The sequence below is a fragment of the Rhyacophila brunnea genome, unplaced genomic scaffold (assembly GCF_057557595.1).
Source record: "Rhyacophila brunnea isolate RB1 unplaced genomic scaffold, BYU_Rbru_1.0 scaffold_2, whole genome shotgun sequence".
In the NCBI taxonomy this organism is placed as follows: domain Eukaryota; kingdom Metazoa; phylum Arthropoda; class Insecta; order Trichoptera; family Rhyacophilidae; genus Rhyacophila; species Rhyacophila brunnea.
The window spans coordinates 54,546,198-54,566,035 of record NW_028232859.1 but is presented as its reverse complement, the minus strand read 5'-3'; the positions used below and the strand labels follow the sequence as shown (position 1 = coordinate 54,566,035).

The 19,838-nt window shown below is 32.7% G+C and overlaps 2 protein-coding genes across 2 annotated transcripts in view; one reads left to right on the top strand and one right to left on the bottom strand.

Annotated features, from left to right (window-relative positions):
* The first annotated feature begins 1,501 nt into the window (after positions 1–1,501).
* Positions 1,502–13,460, top strand: Cib2 (Calcium and integrin binding family member 2). The gene is made up of 5 exons (XM_085947144.1): positions 1,502–1,552; positions 1,641–1,675; positions 7,387–7,504; positions 11,286–11,540; positions 13,350–13,460. Exons 1-5 carry the CDS (start codon positions 1,502–1,504, stop codon positions 13,458–13,460), a joined length of 570 nt encoding a protein of 189 aa, XP_085803270.1.
* A 528-nt stretch (positions 13,461–13,988) lies between these two features.
* The window catches only part of LOC147072520 (uncharacterized), a 70,665-nt gene continuing 64,815 nt past the window's right edge, over positions 13,989–19,838 (bottom strand). The window contains exons 2-4 of the mRNA XM_085947332.1: positions 19,100–19,318; positions 15,997–16,234; positions 13,989–15,152 (exon numbers count right to left, since the gene is read on the bottom strand). Coding sequence (XP_085803458.1) covers positions 14,108–15,152; positions 15,997–16,234; positions 19,100–19,318 — 1,502 coding nt within the window. The 3' untranslated portion in view covers positions 13,989–14,107. The remainder of the gene's footprint in view (positions 15,153–15,996; positions 16,235–19,099; positions 19,319–19,838) is intronic.

Below are 19,838 nucleotides of genomic sequence, written 5' to 3'. Positions count from 1 at the left end.
TGCCAAACTTTATCTAGTATAGACACTTAATAAAGTTTAACTATTTTTCAATTACGCTACAACCTTAACTGAGCGACCTCTTAAATTTGTCTCCTGAATGCTGCATGCTCCCTCCAGTTATTCACCAGCAGCCTTCAGATCATTAGAATCATCAAGTTATCTCCCCGATTAAGTATTGGTCTTGCGAGGGATGTTCAAGAGCTCTTTGGGATTTGGGAGTAATGGTATGGTATTCATCACTTCTCAGTAGCAGCGTTTTTATAATTAATACGGTTCATGATATTATAATATAAACAATTTTATATTTTGTGAATAACATTATTATGATATACCTACCATTTATTTAAAACATGTTCGATCCTAAGAGTGAACCACAGAGTGAAGGTTGTATTAACAGTTTTTTTTTTACGAGAAATGAATGTTTACCACTTTCTCAACATATATAAGGTCCATTCTTCGGGTCCAAATATACATTGAAAAACAACATGGGATTTTTTTTTCGCCAGACCCGGGATTTGAACCCTGGACCCACGACATTATAAGTCCGACAGTAAAGTGTAACCACTTGGCCAAACACAATTAAAAAATTGGACCGCTTAGATGGCTGATCAATGTACAGAGGATGGGTGAGTCAGGCATCGAGCTTCAATATTGGGACCATATCTAAATAAAATTTGATATACTTAAATAAAAATGATTTCAAGTTATACACATTTATATTTTTGTAAAAATCGATGTTTTTTAAAATAAATATAAAAAATACCAAAACTATGAATTAGTCAAAAATCTCTTAAATGATGGTTAGAAAACTTAATAAACTAAAATTTAATAATAAATATGACCATAAAATATATGTAATAAAAAGATGGGGCCCAATTCAAAAAATTCACATTTTATTATTTTTTTACAATTGTAAGTCTATCTTTGACTTAAAATAAAAAATATTTTTCTTTTTAATGTTTTCATATACATACTTACAGTTGAAATTGTAAATTATCAAAAAAATGTCTCAAATTGCAAGCTTTATTTTAGCTGCAAGTATTTTTCCGCTAGGTGCCTCTGGTAGGTAAAGTCATCGCCTTAAGGGGTAATTGTCCAAAATCCACATAGGGCTATACTATCAGGCAGATTATAGTAATAATAATTATCACTATGTTCTTCCTGAATATAGGTAAGTAGTTATTAGTTTAAAAAAAAATATAGCTTGTCTTCAAATACAGTCAGTATGGGACAATATTGCATACAGCGTTGTTTACCTCTTGATTTTTCAAGGAAAATATTGAATGTTGCGAACATCTGTTATAAATTAATATGGAAAGACACACCCTTTGGGTCATTTGAAAATACATTATGCCACTCCTCATTTGTTTCTATCTCAACATGCAACACGTTCCAATCAGTTAGTCAACTGTGAGCATTTCCCTCGGATAGGCATATTTACATAATTCGTATAAAGTTAATTAAAATAGTAAATATAAGGGTATGATTCAAACATAAAAAAATGGGTAATAAAATTGTAACATTTACTGAAAAACAGCTGGAAGATTATCAGGTCAATAATTGATTTATGTATATTTTATATTTTCTTATGTGATTAGTTAGTATACCTGAATGAACTTATGTTTATGTATTGCATCAAGGATTGCACTTTCTTCACAAGGAAGGAGATACTAAGGTATGTGTTCTGAAAATGATTGATATTTTGATTCATTCGAATAGGCATATATTTATTTTTTTTAATTTGCAATTTCGTTATACATAATTAATTATTAATATTATAAGTTAGAATAGTAAGTTTCCGTAGTAAATGAACATGTACCGAACCGAAAAAAAACGTTTTTTTACTTATTATGTTTATTTACTTATGACAGTTAAAATCATTCAAATTATAGAAATAATAAATTATTTAAATTAGGTATCTTCTTACAATGTAACATTATTTTTATTAGTTTTAATATTTAAGAAAATCCACATGTACGATGTATCGAACACACATCATGCACTTTCCGGGTGAGTGCTGTCAACTATTTTATCTACCGACCCAACTAATCTTCTTGCCATTTATAAGTATGTTTCTGAGGTTTTTCAAATTTATTTTATAAAACCTAATAATAATTTTACGTTCCTAAATCATTAATGGATGGCGAAAAATGATAACTTAATATAGCTGTTAATTAAATATCATTATGTTGAAAGTCGAATATGAAATAGTTACAAAACTTTGCAAAGAATCAAGATTAATAAGTACCTACTGTATAAATTCAGAAAGCTTTGATCCAAAGCTGTGCGAGCTTAAAAGCTTTCATTCAATCAATGAGAATTAAATATGATTATTTATGATTGAAATTTTAATTCCACTTATATTTTAATCAGTAGCATCTGACCATTGTATAATCTATTCGACGAACATAATAATTATACAAATCTACGAAATTATTTATCGTAATTTGATTTTCGTTATAACATTGCACGTGTTAGACGTTTATAAATTACATAGAAATGAATCATTCGCAAAATATAATTATAACAATTAATATATGATCACTTAGCACGTCCAGTATGGTACACAATGTTTCATTAAAATGACATTACTGTTTCTATTATGATTCAATTGACATCAGTGTAAGTGAACATAGTTGACGTTGACCAATGGCGTTGCGAAAATGAAAACAGGGCTTGGGCGCTGAACTATAGCCTATTATTATAAATTCAGACATGTTTCTCAGTGAGATGAATCAGTTTCTGTCTTGCTGTTAGTAGAAAACATCTCCTAAAATGACTAATAATATACAAGTTTCCGGAATAGCTGAGCTTTCACTTCTACCGATAGAATCGACCTACCACAACAAGTGGTTAAAGAATTAAAATATAATATAATAGAGATTCACGAGAGGCGATTTTTCATGAAGCGAAGAAGGCGTTTACATATGTAGAAAGATCCAAAATAATAAACACATGAGTATTTTTCATAATCTTTCGCTTTTAGGCGCAGTTGGTAAACAATTCTACGCTATTGCTGGACATTTTCCACTGAAAAAAATCATTTTTTCATGACGTAGCTATTTCTTGTCCAATTTTCATTTTAAATATAATTTTTAATTTTACAAAATATAACAATAATTATTGAACAAACTCTTTCTACAAAATGACGATTCTTTCTATTTACTTAGGTACAGGGTTTATAAACTTGACATAGACACGTATTACGATATTTTTGTTGATTGCTTTTGAAATGATTATTATGTGTTATGCTATGTGTGAGAATCTTATGTACAGGCAGATATTCGATAATACTTGACATTATGTCTAAATTACGTCACACATTTGAACTCCCTTCCCATTAGTCAAAAAACCAATTCTATGAAACCGACAAATTTAATTAAATTTTCTAACGTAATATTTTATTCTTAGAAAAAAATGAATTGGTTTTGTGACGTCATATTTTACACCCCCCCCCCCCTCTCACAAACACGCATTAATATATTAGACCCAAACCTCCTCCATCTCTTAGGACGTGGCGGTATATATGGATGACCCCTTACTACTTTAACAAGATAGACCGACGCTATTAAATATTATATTAGATAAGTATTGGTAAATTTGAGACGCTTTTAGTGCTGTTAATTACCGTGTACCAATATATATTATTTTTTTAATTCGATATTTAATCACGTATCCAGAAACTTGTACATATGCAATTCGCCGTATCACACTTCACCGTGAAATATAGTATCGGAAATATATGGCCGTATATTAAGGACAGTTCAACCTCTTTGGGTCGTATAGTGGGTAGGTACTGACATAAATTTTATGTCTAAATAAAACACTGTTCTTTTACACTTTACAAGAAGTCAGCAGCAAACAAATTTTGAAAATAGCCGATAAACTGGATTATTTGTTAGGTTAGGTTAGGTTTTCATTCTTGAATTATTCATGAATTTTGTCAAAAATGAAAATTGAATTAATATTCATATTGAATGTGATAAAATTGGAGATCGTATAGTATACAGTATAAGTAGGTATATAGTATTGACGCCTACGATGGTCACGCGGCTTAAACGTCGGCCTATAACGTCGTGGGTCCTAGGTTCGAATCCTGGGTCTGGCAAGTACACATATTGTTTTTCAATTTGTGTCGTCAGAGTATGGACCTAATAGGTTGAGCAAGTGGCTGACATGCATTTCTCGTAAAAACAAAAATCTGTTAATACAAAAACCTCCACTCTGTGGAGGCCCATATAATCTTATTAGCATCGTATATCGTCGATATGATATATACGATACGATAGTATACGGTCATCTCTTTACGATAAGAAAGCTCACGGAGAACTATACCACGGTGATTTTTTTTACGTAAAATTTACATGTAACCATTTAATCATGGGATACCAATGATTTAGAATCTATTTCTTCTGTTTGATTTTTTAATAAAAAAATATACATCAACTCATTCGCTGCTGACTAGATAATGATTTTTTAATTACCACCATTAAAATTCACGTTAATTACATCGATCGGCCGCCTGGTCATTACGCGCCAGGTGCGTATAACTTTTTAATTACCACCTTTAAAATGCACGTTAATTACATCGATCGGCCGCCTGGTCATTACGCGCCAGGTGCGTCTTCAGCGTCCAAAGTATTAATACATTGGACGCTAAAGACGCGCCCAGAGCGTAACGATAAAGTGGCCATTTGATATAATTATCATGCTATTTAAATGTGGTAATTAAAAAGTAATTATCTAGTCAACAGTCAATGTAAAGTATAATTTATTTTAATGTTCATTTAAAATATGTTTGCAATTTCCACAGAACATTATATTCTGGAAAATTACTTTCACTATCTTATAATATTTACGTGGGTATTACCTATGCGAAACTGACAGTGATATTTCCTCAGACGACACTTTACCAGGGTTCTTTGATTTCAATCGAAATATTCTAATTCCGTTTTCTGTCGATAGATTTTCCACTGCGATGCGCCGCCTTTGTGCCAACCAGCAACCCATCCAAGTCGAAAACAATAAACTCACAAGCATTCAAATGCCCAGTGTTTATGCCTAGATCAGCGGTTTTCAAACTTTCTAAACAGGACCCCCTTAGTGTTTTAAAAGATTTTTTTTCACTGCACCATAAAAATACAAGTAATTGGAATGGTTCAGCATATTTACGTCCAACTACTCAGTTTATTTTTTAACATGGATAGGTATATATTTGATTAGTAAATACAGAACTGTTTTCATCGTTGTTTATTCTGCCCTTCTAAGGAAGAAGGCAGTAACTGACTCTCACACACTTTCGAGATAAATGACATAATGTGGTTTTTTCCAACTTAAGTACTGTGAATTAATAAAAAACGGTGATAATTTTTATTAGTAGGATGTTAAAATACAAATAAAGTAATAATAAACAAGCAGTAACTGCAATAAATAGGTGCAATTACTGGCTTTTTACTAAGAAATTTGTATTATTTTAGCAGATGTCCAGTTTTTCACTAAGGGTTTTAACGGTATTTTAGTGATAATTCTGATTTTAAAGTGAACAGAATATATAGCTTTCAAAATTACCTAAAGGATGGCATTCATAACTCAATTTCACAAATTTTGCGAGTTACTGCCTTCTTCCTTGGAAGGGCAGTATCGTTCCATGTATACTTTAATATTTCCTGATAGTATGGCTTTATTATTTTGCTAGTTTTATGTCTTATTTGATTAATTATTTGTAATTAAATGAAACACTTTTATAATACTTATTCCACTTTTTAATTAAATTCTGTACCAGTTTAGTCCTCTTATGTCCCGTTGAAGAAAACGAAACCGGTACAGAATTTAATTAAAAAGTGGAATAAGTATTATAAAATTGTGTTTCATTTAATTACAAATAATTAATCAAATAATAAAATTCAGTTCCACCATGAATTGAACACTATAAAAGAAAAAATAGTTTTACGTCGGTTGCAGACAAATACAGTATGCGAGGAACGATTATTCAATTGAGAGATTATTTGTGAACTGCATGATTGAAAGTTTTTATATCGACTACTCATTATAATCTATATGTTTATAGATTGTACATTTCGTTATCGTCATCTTATGTAAACGGTTTTTGTGACAAGAACTTCATTATCGATTGAGACCACTAGTTCTATTTTATGACGATAGATATTATTATAGACGTAGCTACCAAGCTACCCAGTAACAATCCTAGAAAAGTGCGACCCTTAGGTATATTCAAAATATTTACCACCCTTTACCATTTTGTATGTCAAATTTTACAGGTCTACCTAGATCAGGGTTGGCAAGCCTTTTTACGTATGCGTGGCAACATTTCGGAAATATTATTTTTCGACTGTCTGGCGTGCCAAACAGTTTTTCATCGGGAAAAAATGAAAAAACAAAAGTACCTACCTAAGTACGTTAAAAGTTTAAAAATTACAATAGACTTCTTGAGATTTTATCTTTCACCGTATTTCTAGCCGAAGGGATATCTTTTATTGTTTGAATATTTTTTTCTTTGTTTTCAAAATTTTCAAAGATATCGTGGGAGCATTTTAACCACACTTGTTTCATTATATTTCCGATCACTGAACGGTTTTCCATTTTAGATATAAAGTATATTTGAAGCAAAATAACAAGCAGCTGCAGCATATTTGAATCAATACCGATAAATTTCATTAAGTTTGTTGACTGAATATTTTTATTTTTACTTAATCGCATCAATGAATTATTTTTGTTTGTCCTTGATTATCTCAAGGAGTGATTTATGGTTTGTCTCATGATACTGTCGTCGAGGTTCTGCATACAACTGTCCCAGAATACAAAATACATACTGCTTTATTGCTTTCGTTAATCGTGCCATACTACTACTCCTCAATCCAACAGCTTTGAAAGTCTCTGCTGCTTGATTATAATAATTTTTATTTTTTATTTCCACAATCTATTCACTAAATTTATTCTTTTTATTATGTAATGATCATTACCAGTCTGGACTAATTCATTGTTGAGTAAAGGCCTCACCAATATAATTCTATGTCAGTTGCGTTACCACACACTTCGGCAGAACTGAAGTATTTCATTGATACAACGGCCTTTCGTATTATATGACAAAATAATATGTCAAAGTAAGATGTAAAAATTCAAGTTCAATCCAATTCAAGTATCAGAACATATCATTATATGTTCGTAAATAATTTTTATACAACCTTTGAAACACTTGTGTGTAGGTATAATTATAATTTTCAATGATTACTGAACTGATACATTTTGGACTGGACTAGGCATGTTATCTATAAATATGAATAAGGTAAAATGAAATAAGTACATAACTATACCTGCGCGGATTTCTAAATTGTCATTTTTTATAATAGCATTATAATTTTATTGCAGAGTCCATAAAAGGTTCCGAGAAGTAAATCCAGACCTCGTTCCCAAGAGTATGACTGAAGATCAGGCAGTCAAAATCCACGTCCCAGTTGAGTACATCGAGAAACTTCCCGAATTAAAGGTTTATTGTTTTAATATTAAATTACCTTTATAATAATATGTAAGATACAAAAGGAGAAATCGTATTTTATTAATGCGAATGAACAATAGTCATACTGTTTGTGAATCATTCGTAATAATAAGTGTTTTTTAATACTGTCTCGTAGGACAGTGTTACATAGTCTTTTAGCATGGATACATGCCTTTGCCTTGACCTCCCGGGCGGATTCGTTACGAAAAATTACACAGGCGTAACGGTCACAATTGTAGCGCGGCCGCTAGAGATTTCAAACGGCCGCGAGCCGCGCGCCCCGCGCAATTTATTTTGATAATTCTATAAGTATTAACGAATTCCAAGTTGTTTATAATTTTTCTTTAATACTTAAGCAGAGACAAGTCGTTTATCTTTATCGTCTTTTTTATTGAATATATTACATATTTATATATTACTACTTATATTAATACAAGTGAATATCATTTGATATAATTTAATGCGATTTCATCAGTCGAAGAGGTTTATCAGTGCATTAAAAAGGTGAAAAAATAAAACCAACATTTCATCACATTCATGGAGGAAACATTCGGACTTCTGCTAATAACGAATCCAGCTATCTCAACTACTCGTGGTGGGTCGTGCATCGATTTGATCTTCGCTCTCCACATCGACAAAATTCATTCTAAAAATTACATAATTTATTTCAGCTATCATAAACCCATATTTACCATTACTTCTAACGATTATTTGTAGCAAATACTTACGCACCAAGCTATATGAGTTCATAAATTTTTATTTTCAGAAAAGTGCAATTGTTTGAATCCTTTGGATTCGGTTACTTTGAAAAATAAATATTCTTTCGAAATTCTGTCCCCCCTTAAATCAACCACATATAGTGAAGTTCATACAATAGCAATATTTTCACTTAATTAGATAATTAGGTTGCAAGTTCTTTTAAATTTAATTATATACTAGCTACCCTGAACTGTTGTTTAACTCGTCCACTCCACACTCAAGCATGTTCGAAGCACAATTGATATTCATAAATCTATGCTCGGTTTAAAACGAAGATAAACTGATAAAATTATGTCGATAAACCAGCGTGTGCTTCCCGTAATCACATATGCGTGTGAAACATGGACCCTAAGTAAAAGACAGATCCAGAAACTTAGAGTAGCACAACGTGGTATGGAGAGGTGCATGCTGGGCATAACGCGAAAGGACAAAAAGAGGAATGAGTGGATAAGGAAGCACACAAGGGTTTGCGATGTAATGGAGTTCAATAAAAGCCTCAAATGGAGATGGGCTGGATACAAAGCTCGAAGAAGAGACAATCGTTGAACAAATCTAGTCATCCAGTAGTATCAAAGAGGTACAAAAGGTAGACCTAGAGGCCGCTGGATCGATGAAATGATAAAGTTCTGGGTTGTCATTTTTTTTGTGATTTCTGGGCATCAACAAAATGTAGCACCTGCCAATACTGGTAAGTCAACTGATTTTCGGTAAAAAGGTTTGTGGAATGGGAAAAAACTATTCGGAAGGTAAATTTTCTGTACTGGTCTACTTTTTTTTGGGGAAAAATCGTTCGAAGATAAAATGGGTAAGTAAGTTTTTAAGAATTTAATTCTGGACGGATTTTTATTTCTGAAAAAAAATAGAAATAAATTATATTATAGATATACTTTGTTTGTGAGAGAGAAAAAAAATGAAAGGTATTTTCTTTTAATCATAACTGAAATCGTCCCTAATTGAAAAAAAATCCCTTGTCAGGACATCTATTATAGCTTTTTTTTAAAGTTTTTGCACAAAAAAAGCTAGTCTAGTATTCAAAACACTTACAATATTGGGTGGTTACTTTTTTGTATATATTTAAATACGTAACACAGGTTTCTTACACTCATATGAGTTTATTTATTAAATTAATGGTATTATATTATATTCTTCCATTAATTATTTATTATATAGTGGATATTATTAGTTAATGTAATTAAAATGAATATCATTTGATACGACAAATTATCAAGTCAATTATGCTGATATGAATTTAATCGGGCAAATAATTAATTATATGTAGTATCGATGAACTGAGCTATGAATGTAGGTATAGGTCAGATAAATTAAATTAATTTATGATTATTGTCATTTATATGAATATCCAAAATGTTTACTTTTTGTGTAGTCATCAATATAAAGTTAAATCGACAATGTCATATATTTTATGATAGGTACCTATGTTTTCATATCAGAGTGCTGCATACATTATACCGTGTCCGGAAACTTGTACGTATGCAGTTCGCAGTATCACACTTCACCGTGAAATATTGTATCGGAAATATATGGCCGTATATTAAAGACCGTCCAATCTCTTTGGATCGTATAGTACCTACTGACATAAAATGCATGCCTAAATAAAATACGGTTCTTATCGGTTTACACTGTACAGGAAGCCAGCAGCAAATAAATTTTGAAAATAGCCGTTAGGTATACTGGATTATTTGTTAGGTTAGGTTAGGTTTTCATTCTTGAATTCATGAATTTTGCCAAAATCTAAGCTATGGAAATTGAGTTAATGTTTATATTGAATCTAAAAAAAATTGGAGACCGTATAGTATACGGTCATGTCTTTCCCGATAAGAAAGTTCATGGCGAATCATGCCACAATGAAATTTTTCACGTACAATTTACATGTAAGCACTTTATACGTATCATTTCTGTAGTATTCTAGTATATGGCAACATTAATTTATTGGAGTCATTATTTTCCGACTCGTTTTCTTCTGGGTTTGCTTTCAATGCAATTCTTATCCACCAGAAGAATGATTGCTCTCTAAATCCATTTATTTTTACTTCTTCTTGAGTTCATTTATAATCCGTCAATTAATACTGGCTGAGTTGTAATGTTTGTGGACGTTTTAAATAAGTTAAATTTATTATTGTTTTTATTATTTAAATTTAAATATTCACATAAAAACGTACTCTCTTCTTCTTTTCATATTCGTTGTTATCAGTAATTAAGGTTTTTTTCATTTCATGACTATTTAATAATTATAATTTCATGCTGGTTATAATTTTATATTGTTTTCGCATTGGCAAATAACTGTAATGTCATAATAATACTCTTCTTTTCTAATAATAATAATTTCTCAATTTAAACCCATTACAAAACATTTTTGAATGAAAAGAGACATCAATTTTATTTATATACTTACCTAATTATAATAATAAGATTTATTTAGTCAAATATTAAAATAATCGATTAATATGTAGATAGCTTTGCATTTAACCCATAGCTTACGGGCCGCACAAAATTGTGTTTTTGCTAATTACTTTTCAAATGCAAATTAACACGTTAATTACAAAATTAATGAAAAGGGCCCGTAAGCATTGTGTTTATTAAATAAACACTGAGAGCTTGCTGCCTTTTCGACAATAAATAATATGCTGGGAATAATTTTTATCCGAAGTGAGTATATTTTCAATTAAACTACCGATATGGTAACCGCTAAATTACATACGAATGTATTTTTTATTTATATTTGCAGTTTTAATATTTTTACCATTGTTTGTAAATTTAAACATACATATTTTAATAAATTGCGGCAATTGTATTTAAAAAAAAAAATAACAACAATTCCAGTCATGGGAAGCGATGTTGCCATATTAGTTATTGTTTTGCTTTTATAACGTAAAATTTATAAACTAAAACGTACACTTACGTAGAAAAAATATCTCTCTATATTAAAAGTTGACATTATTTACTACCCACATTTGCCAGTAAATAAATTAAATACATCGTTATGTCTATTTAGGAAAATCCATTTCGTCGCCGAATCTGCGAAGTGTTTTCGAGAGACGGAAAAGGCAACCTTACCTTTGAAGATTTCCTCGACCTGATGTCCATGTTCAGCGAGCAGGCGCCAAGAGATATCAAAGTCTTTTACGCCTTCAAGATCTACGACTTTGATGGAGATAAGTTCATCGGTTCCGGTGATCTGGGAGTCGCTTTAAGATTGCTTACCAGGAGCGAGCTTACTAATGAGGAGTTACAGCAAATTGCCGATAAGGTTAACTCTATCCAATAACTAAATATTTACATAAAGTAGCGCTGGAATAATAATATAATCGGATTACATAATAATAAATATCAATTTTATTAGACATCACCTTATTTTTCATAATGTCGTTAAAATAATAAAATAAATAGACTAATCATGTGATTATAAAAAGTAAATTGAATAATAATGTATGGTTGTACACCCACAATGGCTGCGCGGTTTAATCGTCGGTCTATAGCAGCGATACTCAACCTGCGGCCCGCGGGCCACATGCGGCCCTTTAAACTTTCATGTGCGGCCCGAAACACATTTATTATCAGGAATATCGTATATCTTGAGATTCGTTTCGACTTTGACGCACAGATATTGACACCTGAAGAGGATTGTCATTATGGTCCACATCAGATCTGGTATAAGAGTGTTGCTATTGCACACGATTGATTTAAAAAACACGCATAATTTTGAAAATCTCAAAAATGTTTTGTAAAAAAGGGGGGGTTTCATGATCTTTTTCGTCACACCAGTAGTGATGCGGCCCGCCGTTCCTTTACAAATATATGTATTTGGCCCGAAGAAAAAAAAGGTTGAGTATCATTGGTCTATAGCGTCGTGGGTCCTAGGTTCGAATCCTGGGTCTGGCAAGTGCACATATTGTTTTTCAATTTGTGTATGAGTCAAAGTATGGACCGACTCTTAAGAAATATGAATCATTATAATGATTAAGAAACTATTTAGCTCTCTTGCCACCTTCAATACAAATAGCTCGGAAGCTAAATACTTACTATACATAATAACTGGATAAATATATTTTTTCATTTCAATCATTTTAATGCATGTGGGGGGCATGTAATCAATATTTTGCACTTTTGTGAATCGTCCGGTTGATTGGCTTAATTAGATTAATACATAATTATTATTGTTGTTTTTTTATTTTATTTCTTTCGTGTAAAACTATTTTTTGCTTTGTTTTTTTTCTCTTGCTTGTTTTTTCTCTAACTGATTACTTGTACTTATTATTTTAAATGTCATGTTGTGAACGTCCTGAATTAATAATGTACGCAACATGGCTTTTTAAAATAAATAAATAAATAAATAAATATATAGGTATATGTATGTGATCAAGCGGCGATCGAAATGGTTTTTTTATGAACCGGAGCGCTCGATAATTTCCAGAAAATATTAGCATAGGTATTTATATAATTTTATGTATATTTAAAAAAAAAAGGTGTATTAGATTTTTGATCATACATAATTTGAAAACATCTCATGCATATACACATTAGAAAAAATACGACACCTGACGGGACTCTAACCTGTATCTGCTGGCTTTGTGCCAGTGTACTTTTCCAATTAAGCTACGGGCATTTTACTTAATTACGACGATTTAAACTAGTAATTGTTACATGAAATGCTTATCGAATTGCGTTATAATGTTGGCTATCGGTTTTAGTGTATTAAATTATGGTAGGTAAAAATTGATTCCTTAATTACAAACTGACGTCACGGATCACTCCGTTATTTAGTTTTTTTTAACGTACTTAGACTTGCTAATGATTCAATAAACTATTTCTTTTATTCAACGAATAAGACACAAATCAATATTATCTCAAATCTCGTGTCTTATTCGTTGAATAAAACAAATAGTTTCTTATATTAGATTTTTGTTATATTATGTCCGACTTTGCTTAGACGGTCAAATTATATTTTTCCATGAGACGGAGTGATAATCTCGGAGATTTCATGAACCGGACCTGCGCTTCAATGCGCTCCGGTCATTTCGAGCCCTGTGATTGATTTTCTAAATTCTTGTTTTAATAGGTTGTCGAAGAAGCAGACGTTGACGGAGACGGAAAGTTATCCTACATGGAGTTCGAGCACGTCATCACAAGGGCACCAGAATTTCTGTCCACCTTCCATATCAGAATTTGAAGAAAACAACAGTAGACACTTCATTCTGTTTTATTGCCAATAATTCTTTTAAACATTATCCATTCGAGAGTAAATATATATGTATTATCATTCTGTTAAATAAAATATTTATATTCAGATATATTATCATTTATCCACTAAAAGGTACTCATTTTTTTTTCAAATAATTCGATAGGTACAGATACATTAATTATTGTTGGAAACATATACACACCATGCATAAATACGGAAATATGTGGATGGAACATCAAATATAATATTTTTAACAGGTGAGTTTATTCTTTTTAATGCATTCCATATATTCATTATATAAATCTCAATCAAACGCCATTCATAGTGCAACATTTTCACAACATCATAGAAAAGAAACAGTAGAAGAAAATAGCGACTCTGATTTAACACATCTCCCAATACAAGTTAGTCTCAGATTTATTGTATTTAATTTCATATATCTCATAGTTATAATTTCTCTTAGGTTTTTATAGGCACTAGGAAAAAAGAATCACAGATCGATCGAGATAGCTTAAATTTATAATATAATAATATACACATATAAACATTTATCTGCGAGGCGACGATTCAGAATCGCCACCCCTGTCAACTCGTCCCCGGTACACATACATATAGTTAGTTTAACAGTTTTTTTTTCAATATAGATAGTGAGAAGAAGGGGCAGCCCGTTCGATGCGAGGTCTCGCACGGGTATATCTTGGATTGAACGGCCCCAAAGCCGCTTCATTGGTGCTCGAAGGTGGCTGGTCGTCGTGGAGCTTGAAGTGGAACAAGAAACGATGCGCCGCTCCCCCTTTCGAACACGGAACACAGCCTTGTTGACTCAATGTCTGATGATTTAGTGCCCAGTACACCATGGGATTAATTGCCGAATGAGCATGTCCTAACAACAAGCTAAATCTTAGATAATACTCAGAAGTATCTTTACAAAATTCAGCGTACAAGCGACACACTGAGTACGGCAGCCAACAAGCTACAAAGATGGCTGCTACAGATACCAATACATTAGCTAGTCTTCTTCGTGATTGAAGTGTAGACGTTTGTGGCTGTGGAGTGAGGAGACTTGGTTTGGCTGGACCGTCATGTCTCCGTGATCTTCTCTGATCAGAGCCTCTTATTGGTCCACCGCTCGGTCGTTTGCGGTGTTTTCTTGAATCTCTTCCTCGTCTTTCTTCATCATCACAGCCGTAGGTGACGGCTTGTGTTTGGGAATTATTTGCCATTCCTGCTACGATTATGACATGAGTTGGCCTTCTTAGTAAAGGCATTGGTAAAGGTAGCTCTCCGTGAGCTGCGCGAGCTGTCAGTGATAGTGCACATAACTTCGACCTGACTCTCAGGTGACATACCAAGACAGTTGTCGCTGGTACAATATATATCGTTACAACTTGACAGACAACGAAGGTAACGCGTACTTCTTCGTTATAACATGGGCCTTCGGGGCAGGTTTCCGATGGCTTCAACACTTGTCCGAGGATTGCTGGTGTTGTGAGAAGGGCTGCAGATGCCCAGACGAGCGCTGTTACGATGTAGGGTCTTCGTTGAACACCAGACAGCAGTCTAGGATGTTGGACTGTCGCGTACCGGTCGACAGACAGCATCATCAGCGATAAAGTGCTCGCTGATACAGGAAATGACTGTAAAATGAGATACAAAATATCATTAGTACAGTTAATAATTCTAATGTTAAAAAATAACAATACAATTTTTACATGACTTGTAAAACCATCAGAAACACACATAAGTATTGAAATGAGATTCGAGTCATTCACCCGCCGAATAAGGCTCTACCCACTGACCTACCAGCCCTTGTATCTTTTTAGGGGATGGTTCGTAATAATAATGTTGACTATGTTTTCAAAATTCGTCAATACACGACTACCGTCTATAATAATTTATTGAATCAAAATATATTTCAATGAAAAATTAATAAAATAAATATTACCTACCTACTTATTGTCTATCAAAATATAAATTATTATTTTCAGTTCTACCAATAGGCAATGTAAAGTAAAATATTGGACATTGCACAAATATTGAAAAAAAAGTATAATTCACTAAGTATACCTACGTATAGTTTTGGTTATTTGAAAATATACCGGAAGAGGATACTTATATCAATAAAATGAGGTTTTCCAGAGCAGTTAAAAATATGATAAGGTTTTTTTTTTTTAAATTGAAGTTAACATATTTTCTGAAAATTATCCAAAGTAAGTAGGTATCTCTTTTATTCGATATAGTAAGTATCTATTTGAATCTCAGTTTAAAAGTACCCATTATATGTTTGTGAATATAATTATATACGTTTTTACTAAAGACCCTTCATTATAGTATTCGAAGTCTAATTTAAAAAATAATAAAATAGATTTCAGTGGGATAGGTACAGTGCCACAAACTTATTTGTAGAATTAATAGAGGAGCCACAGTCGAAAACTACTGAAAAAATAGTATTAAAACTCATAACTGACAGAATACTGACGCATTCAATACGGCCTCGTTGTAGTTCCATATTTATCTGCTCTACAGATGAGTTTGTAGGAATGTGGATACGTAGCATTGTTTACCAACCTGTGCGCAGGTAACTGCTACGCAAAGGAGTGTGTCGCAGGGCGCAGGTGGGATGTGAAGGGCAGGTCTAGCGGCTGCAAGTGGGGCACTGCACGCGCACACCAGCAAGTCTGCGGCGCACAAACCCACCAACAGAGGACTTCGCACGCGCGCCACTTGCTGAGACAGGAGCGCCACCAATAAACTTCCGTTTCCTAGATAGAAAGTTGTTTAACAAAAAAATTAATTGATGGAGATATCGAGCGAATATAATAATAGCGCCCGTACACGTGCATAGATTTACTGCCAGCAATAGTGCGTATATCGCGGCCATAACAAGAAAATGTACTCTAAACATGTATCATCCTGCAGTTGGCAAAATTGCATGCATGAATTAAAAGAGTTCGAAGCTTCTGAATAAGGTAGGTACTCACTGTCAGCAGTAAATCCATGCACGTGTAAAGGGGGTGTGTATAATAATATTATGATATGTTTAAGTTTATACGCATATTTCGTCAACTAAAATAGTGTTACAATAGTTACAATTCGCGTAGTTTTATTCAAATGCTATTAACTTTAAATTTTATCTGCGGTATTTGCGTCTATCCAATTAAAACCCTGACAAAGTTACTAATTAATTACATGTTGATCATCTACATTAATTCTTAATTTTCTCTTTCTAATTTCTCTTTATAATTCTTAATTCATTAATTTATATTGTGCAGTTTTTATAATTTGATCAATTAATCAAAATATTTAAATAAAAACGTAATTTAAAAAATGGCAACAATTTGGTGGCGCATCTATTCTATACACAAAACTGCTATCGGCAGCTATCGAGGGTAGTTTTGTGTCGAAGTATTAGCACTTATTGTAACAATTGCAATATGTTAGTTGTAAGTGTTACAATAAGTGCTATGTTTTAACAGCACCTTTCTTGGCTGTGATAAATTTTAGAGCGAGATAGACAGTTTTGATTGTTTAGACGGCTAACTTATACTTCGATACAAACATATGAAAACCTACCCTCGATAGCTGCCGATAGCAAGTCTTGTGTAGGTATAGAATAGATGCGCTGAAGTGATTTCACCATGTTATAGACAAATTCGTATAGCATGTCATTCGCCGAAAAGAAAAAGTTATCTCTCGCTTACAATGATTATAAAATAGTATAAGTGGTTTTAAATAATATGGTAACCCATTTTTTACATCCATAAATAATGTTCTTGAACAATCTGTGTAGAGAAAGCGACAATTATATTCGTGTCAGCGAAGTGACAAGCTATGTTGTGGGTATTAAATAATGATTGTTTTCTATGACGCATAATTTGTTAGCTATAAATTCGAAACTACATCAGCGCTCGAAATGGACAATTGTACGAACTGGAGCGCTTGATAGTTTTCCCAAAGTATTTAACATAGTTGTCTAGTTATACCTATGTATATTTTATAAAAATAAGTGTTTTCGATTTTTTGTTATAAATGGCATATCTAGCTCAAACGGTCAATATATTTTTTCCACGAGACGGCGATAGTTTTGGGGGTATCATGAACCGGAACGGCGCTCCGGTCCATTTCGAGCCCTGCTATATCTAAATATTGTACTATGCAATATTCAGCAAATAATAAACAAGATTTATTAATTTTTTAACTACGTTAGATTAATAATATGTGCCATGTAAATAAATAAATGACTACATTTTTTATTCAAATTTATGTTTGTTGAAAAACACGACACGTCACATAACAAAATTACCAACAGCCTTCATTTTGCGGACTAAAAACCGCAAATTTCCATTTCCCAATGTGAGCAATATGCTACATTATCAATATTTCTAATAATCCTGCTAGTATTGGATGGTTTGTAATGAAAAAGATTTGATTAATTGAGTGGGTACTTGGATGATTAATTATACCTATTCTCCTGTCTCATTTAACCATATTCTGTAGACGCTTGAGCCCTTGTTATTGGGTAAGTGAAAAATAACCCATTGCCTTTGGTATACCAAGCGGTTTAATTAGACACATATTTTAGGTTTATCGAGCTTCAATATTGTTATTAACTGATCATAACCGAAATGTAATGTAATATAAATAAAAAGAATTGCAAGATTTACCTACATACTTACACATTTTTATGTTAATAAAAATCCATAATTTTGAAAACACTTCTGAGAAAATATATTATAACCAATAGAAAACATATTTTTGAAAAAAACAAAGACACCCAGCAGGAATTGAACCTGCATCTCTCGGGTTTCACGCCCCTGCACATAGACCACTATGCTATAAGCGCCATACTCAATTGTGACAAATTTTAACTAATGGCTCTTACTACTCTTTGAAGCGCTTCCAAATTGAGTTACTATTGGCGATCGGCTTTTATATTTTAAAATCAAATTATGTATGTTCAATAATTAGAATGTTACATTCTTAAATCTTGTGAATTATTCGTCGAATAAAAAAAATAGTTAATTATTAAAAATCCTTGTTTATTAAAATAGATATTAAAAAATATATTAAAACTGTTTATCAAAAATATTTTAAATACAACAATAAAGAAACTAAATTGTAATAATAAATAAGACCATAAAATAATATGTTAGGTATAGAGTCTGAATTATCAAAAAAAAATTCTCACATTGAAAACTTAATATTTTTGGCGGGTTACATCAGGTTGAAAATAATTATGTAGGTGTACGAGAAAAAACAACACAAACATACACCCCTCCAAACCAATCCGCCCCGCACCACACTCGGTCTTAATCGAGCGTATCACGAGGCCCTACGTTGGGATGTGAAGCATCAGTAGTTTTTTTACATCTGGGAATATCTCAGGAGCAGATGCCCAAAACTGAAATCGCCACGCTCTCAAGTGAGCTTTGACTGAATTTGTAGAAAGACGTAATTTAATAAAAAGTGCCATGGGAGAAAAATGCACGAAGACTAGAGAGAAATAAATAAATTTAATAATATATCAGATACAAACACAAACCTACAACAATACGGACAAACAAAATTATGTGAAGAGATCTGCACGTCCGCAATAAGACGCCGAGAAAAAACAATATCATGCTTACCGAATATCCCTGCGAAGACCACAATCGTGTAGACGCACGCCAGAATGACTACTTCGACCGTGTCGTTAGCCGGCTGGACTTCTTCGGGAAAGTTTGGGGTGTAGTTGAAGTTGCCGAAGAAGAAAAGACCTTCAGAGGAGTCTGTCGCGTTTTGCTGCGTCATGACGGATGGGCATGCGGCGCGAACCCGGAAAGTGCATGGCGCCACCTCAGCGCCACCTGACAAACAGCAAAGCATATTAATATACATTATTGTATTAATTTAATCAATTAAAATAAATTCACATCGGTTTGACAGGTATATAATTTTTGACATATCGTAAAGCAATCGGAGCGGTTTTCGGCCAATGAGGTTTGTAGCCAATACGCTGGTGAATCAATACTAACCCAACTACAAACTGGCGTATATTGTGTCTATTTGGGGATACTTGTACTAGTATTAGTATTGTAGTATAATAGAGCTTCATGACTACTCTACCTTGCGGGTGACGATATAATAAATTAATAAGATAGAAATTCAAAGCCAATAGCATATAGACCAAGATTTTATCTAATACTTCATGACGGTAAGGCCTTAAATATTACCAATATTGAATACACGTTTCAGTTGCGTGGAAAACTATAATACATACAGAAGTAACTATAGAAAATATCATGTGCTTTAACACGACTGAAGTTTATCTCACATTTATGCTTGGTTAAACCTAATTACTGACACTCCCAGAAGGGTAAGCCAGTT

Bases quoted from the DNA above. Each gene is read 5' to 3' on its own strand.
- Cib2 (XM_085947144.1), top strand. From the start codon at position 1,502: ATGGGTAATAAAATTGTAACATTTACTGAAAAACAGCTGGAAGATTAT. The intron at 1,676-7,386 runs GTATGTGTTCTG...ATTTTATTGCAG, and splicing joins ACAAGGAAGGAGATACTAAG to AGTCCATAAAAGGTTCCGAG. The intron at 11,541-13,349 runs GTTAACTCTATC...TTGTTTTAATAG, and splicing joins TACAGCAAATTGCCGATAAG to GTTGTCGAAGAAGCAGACGT.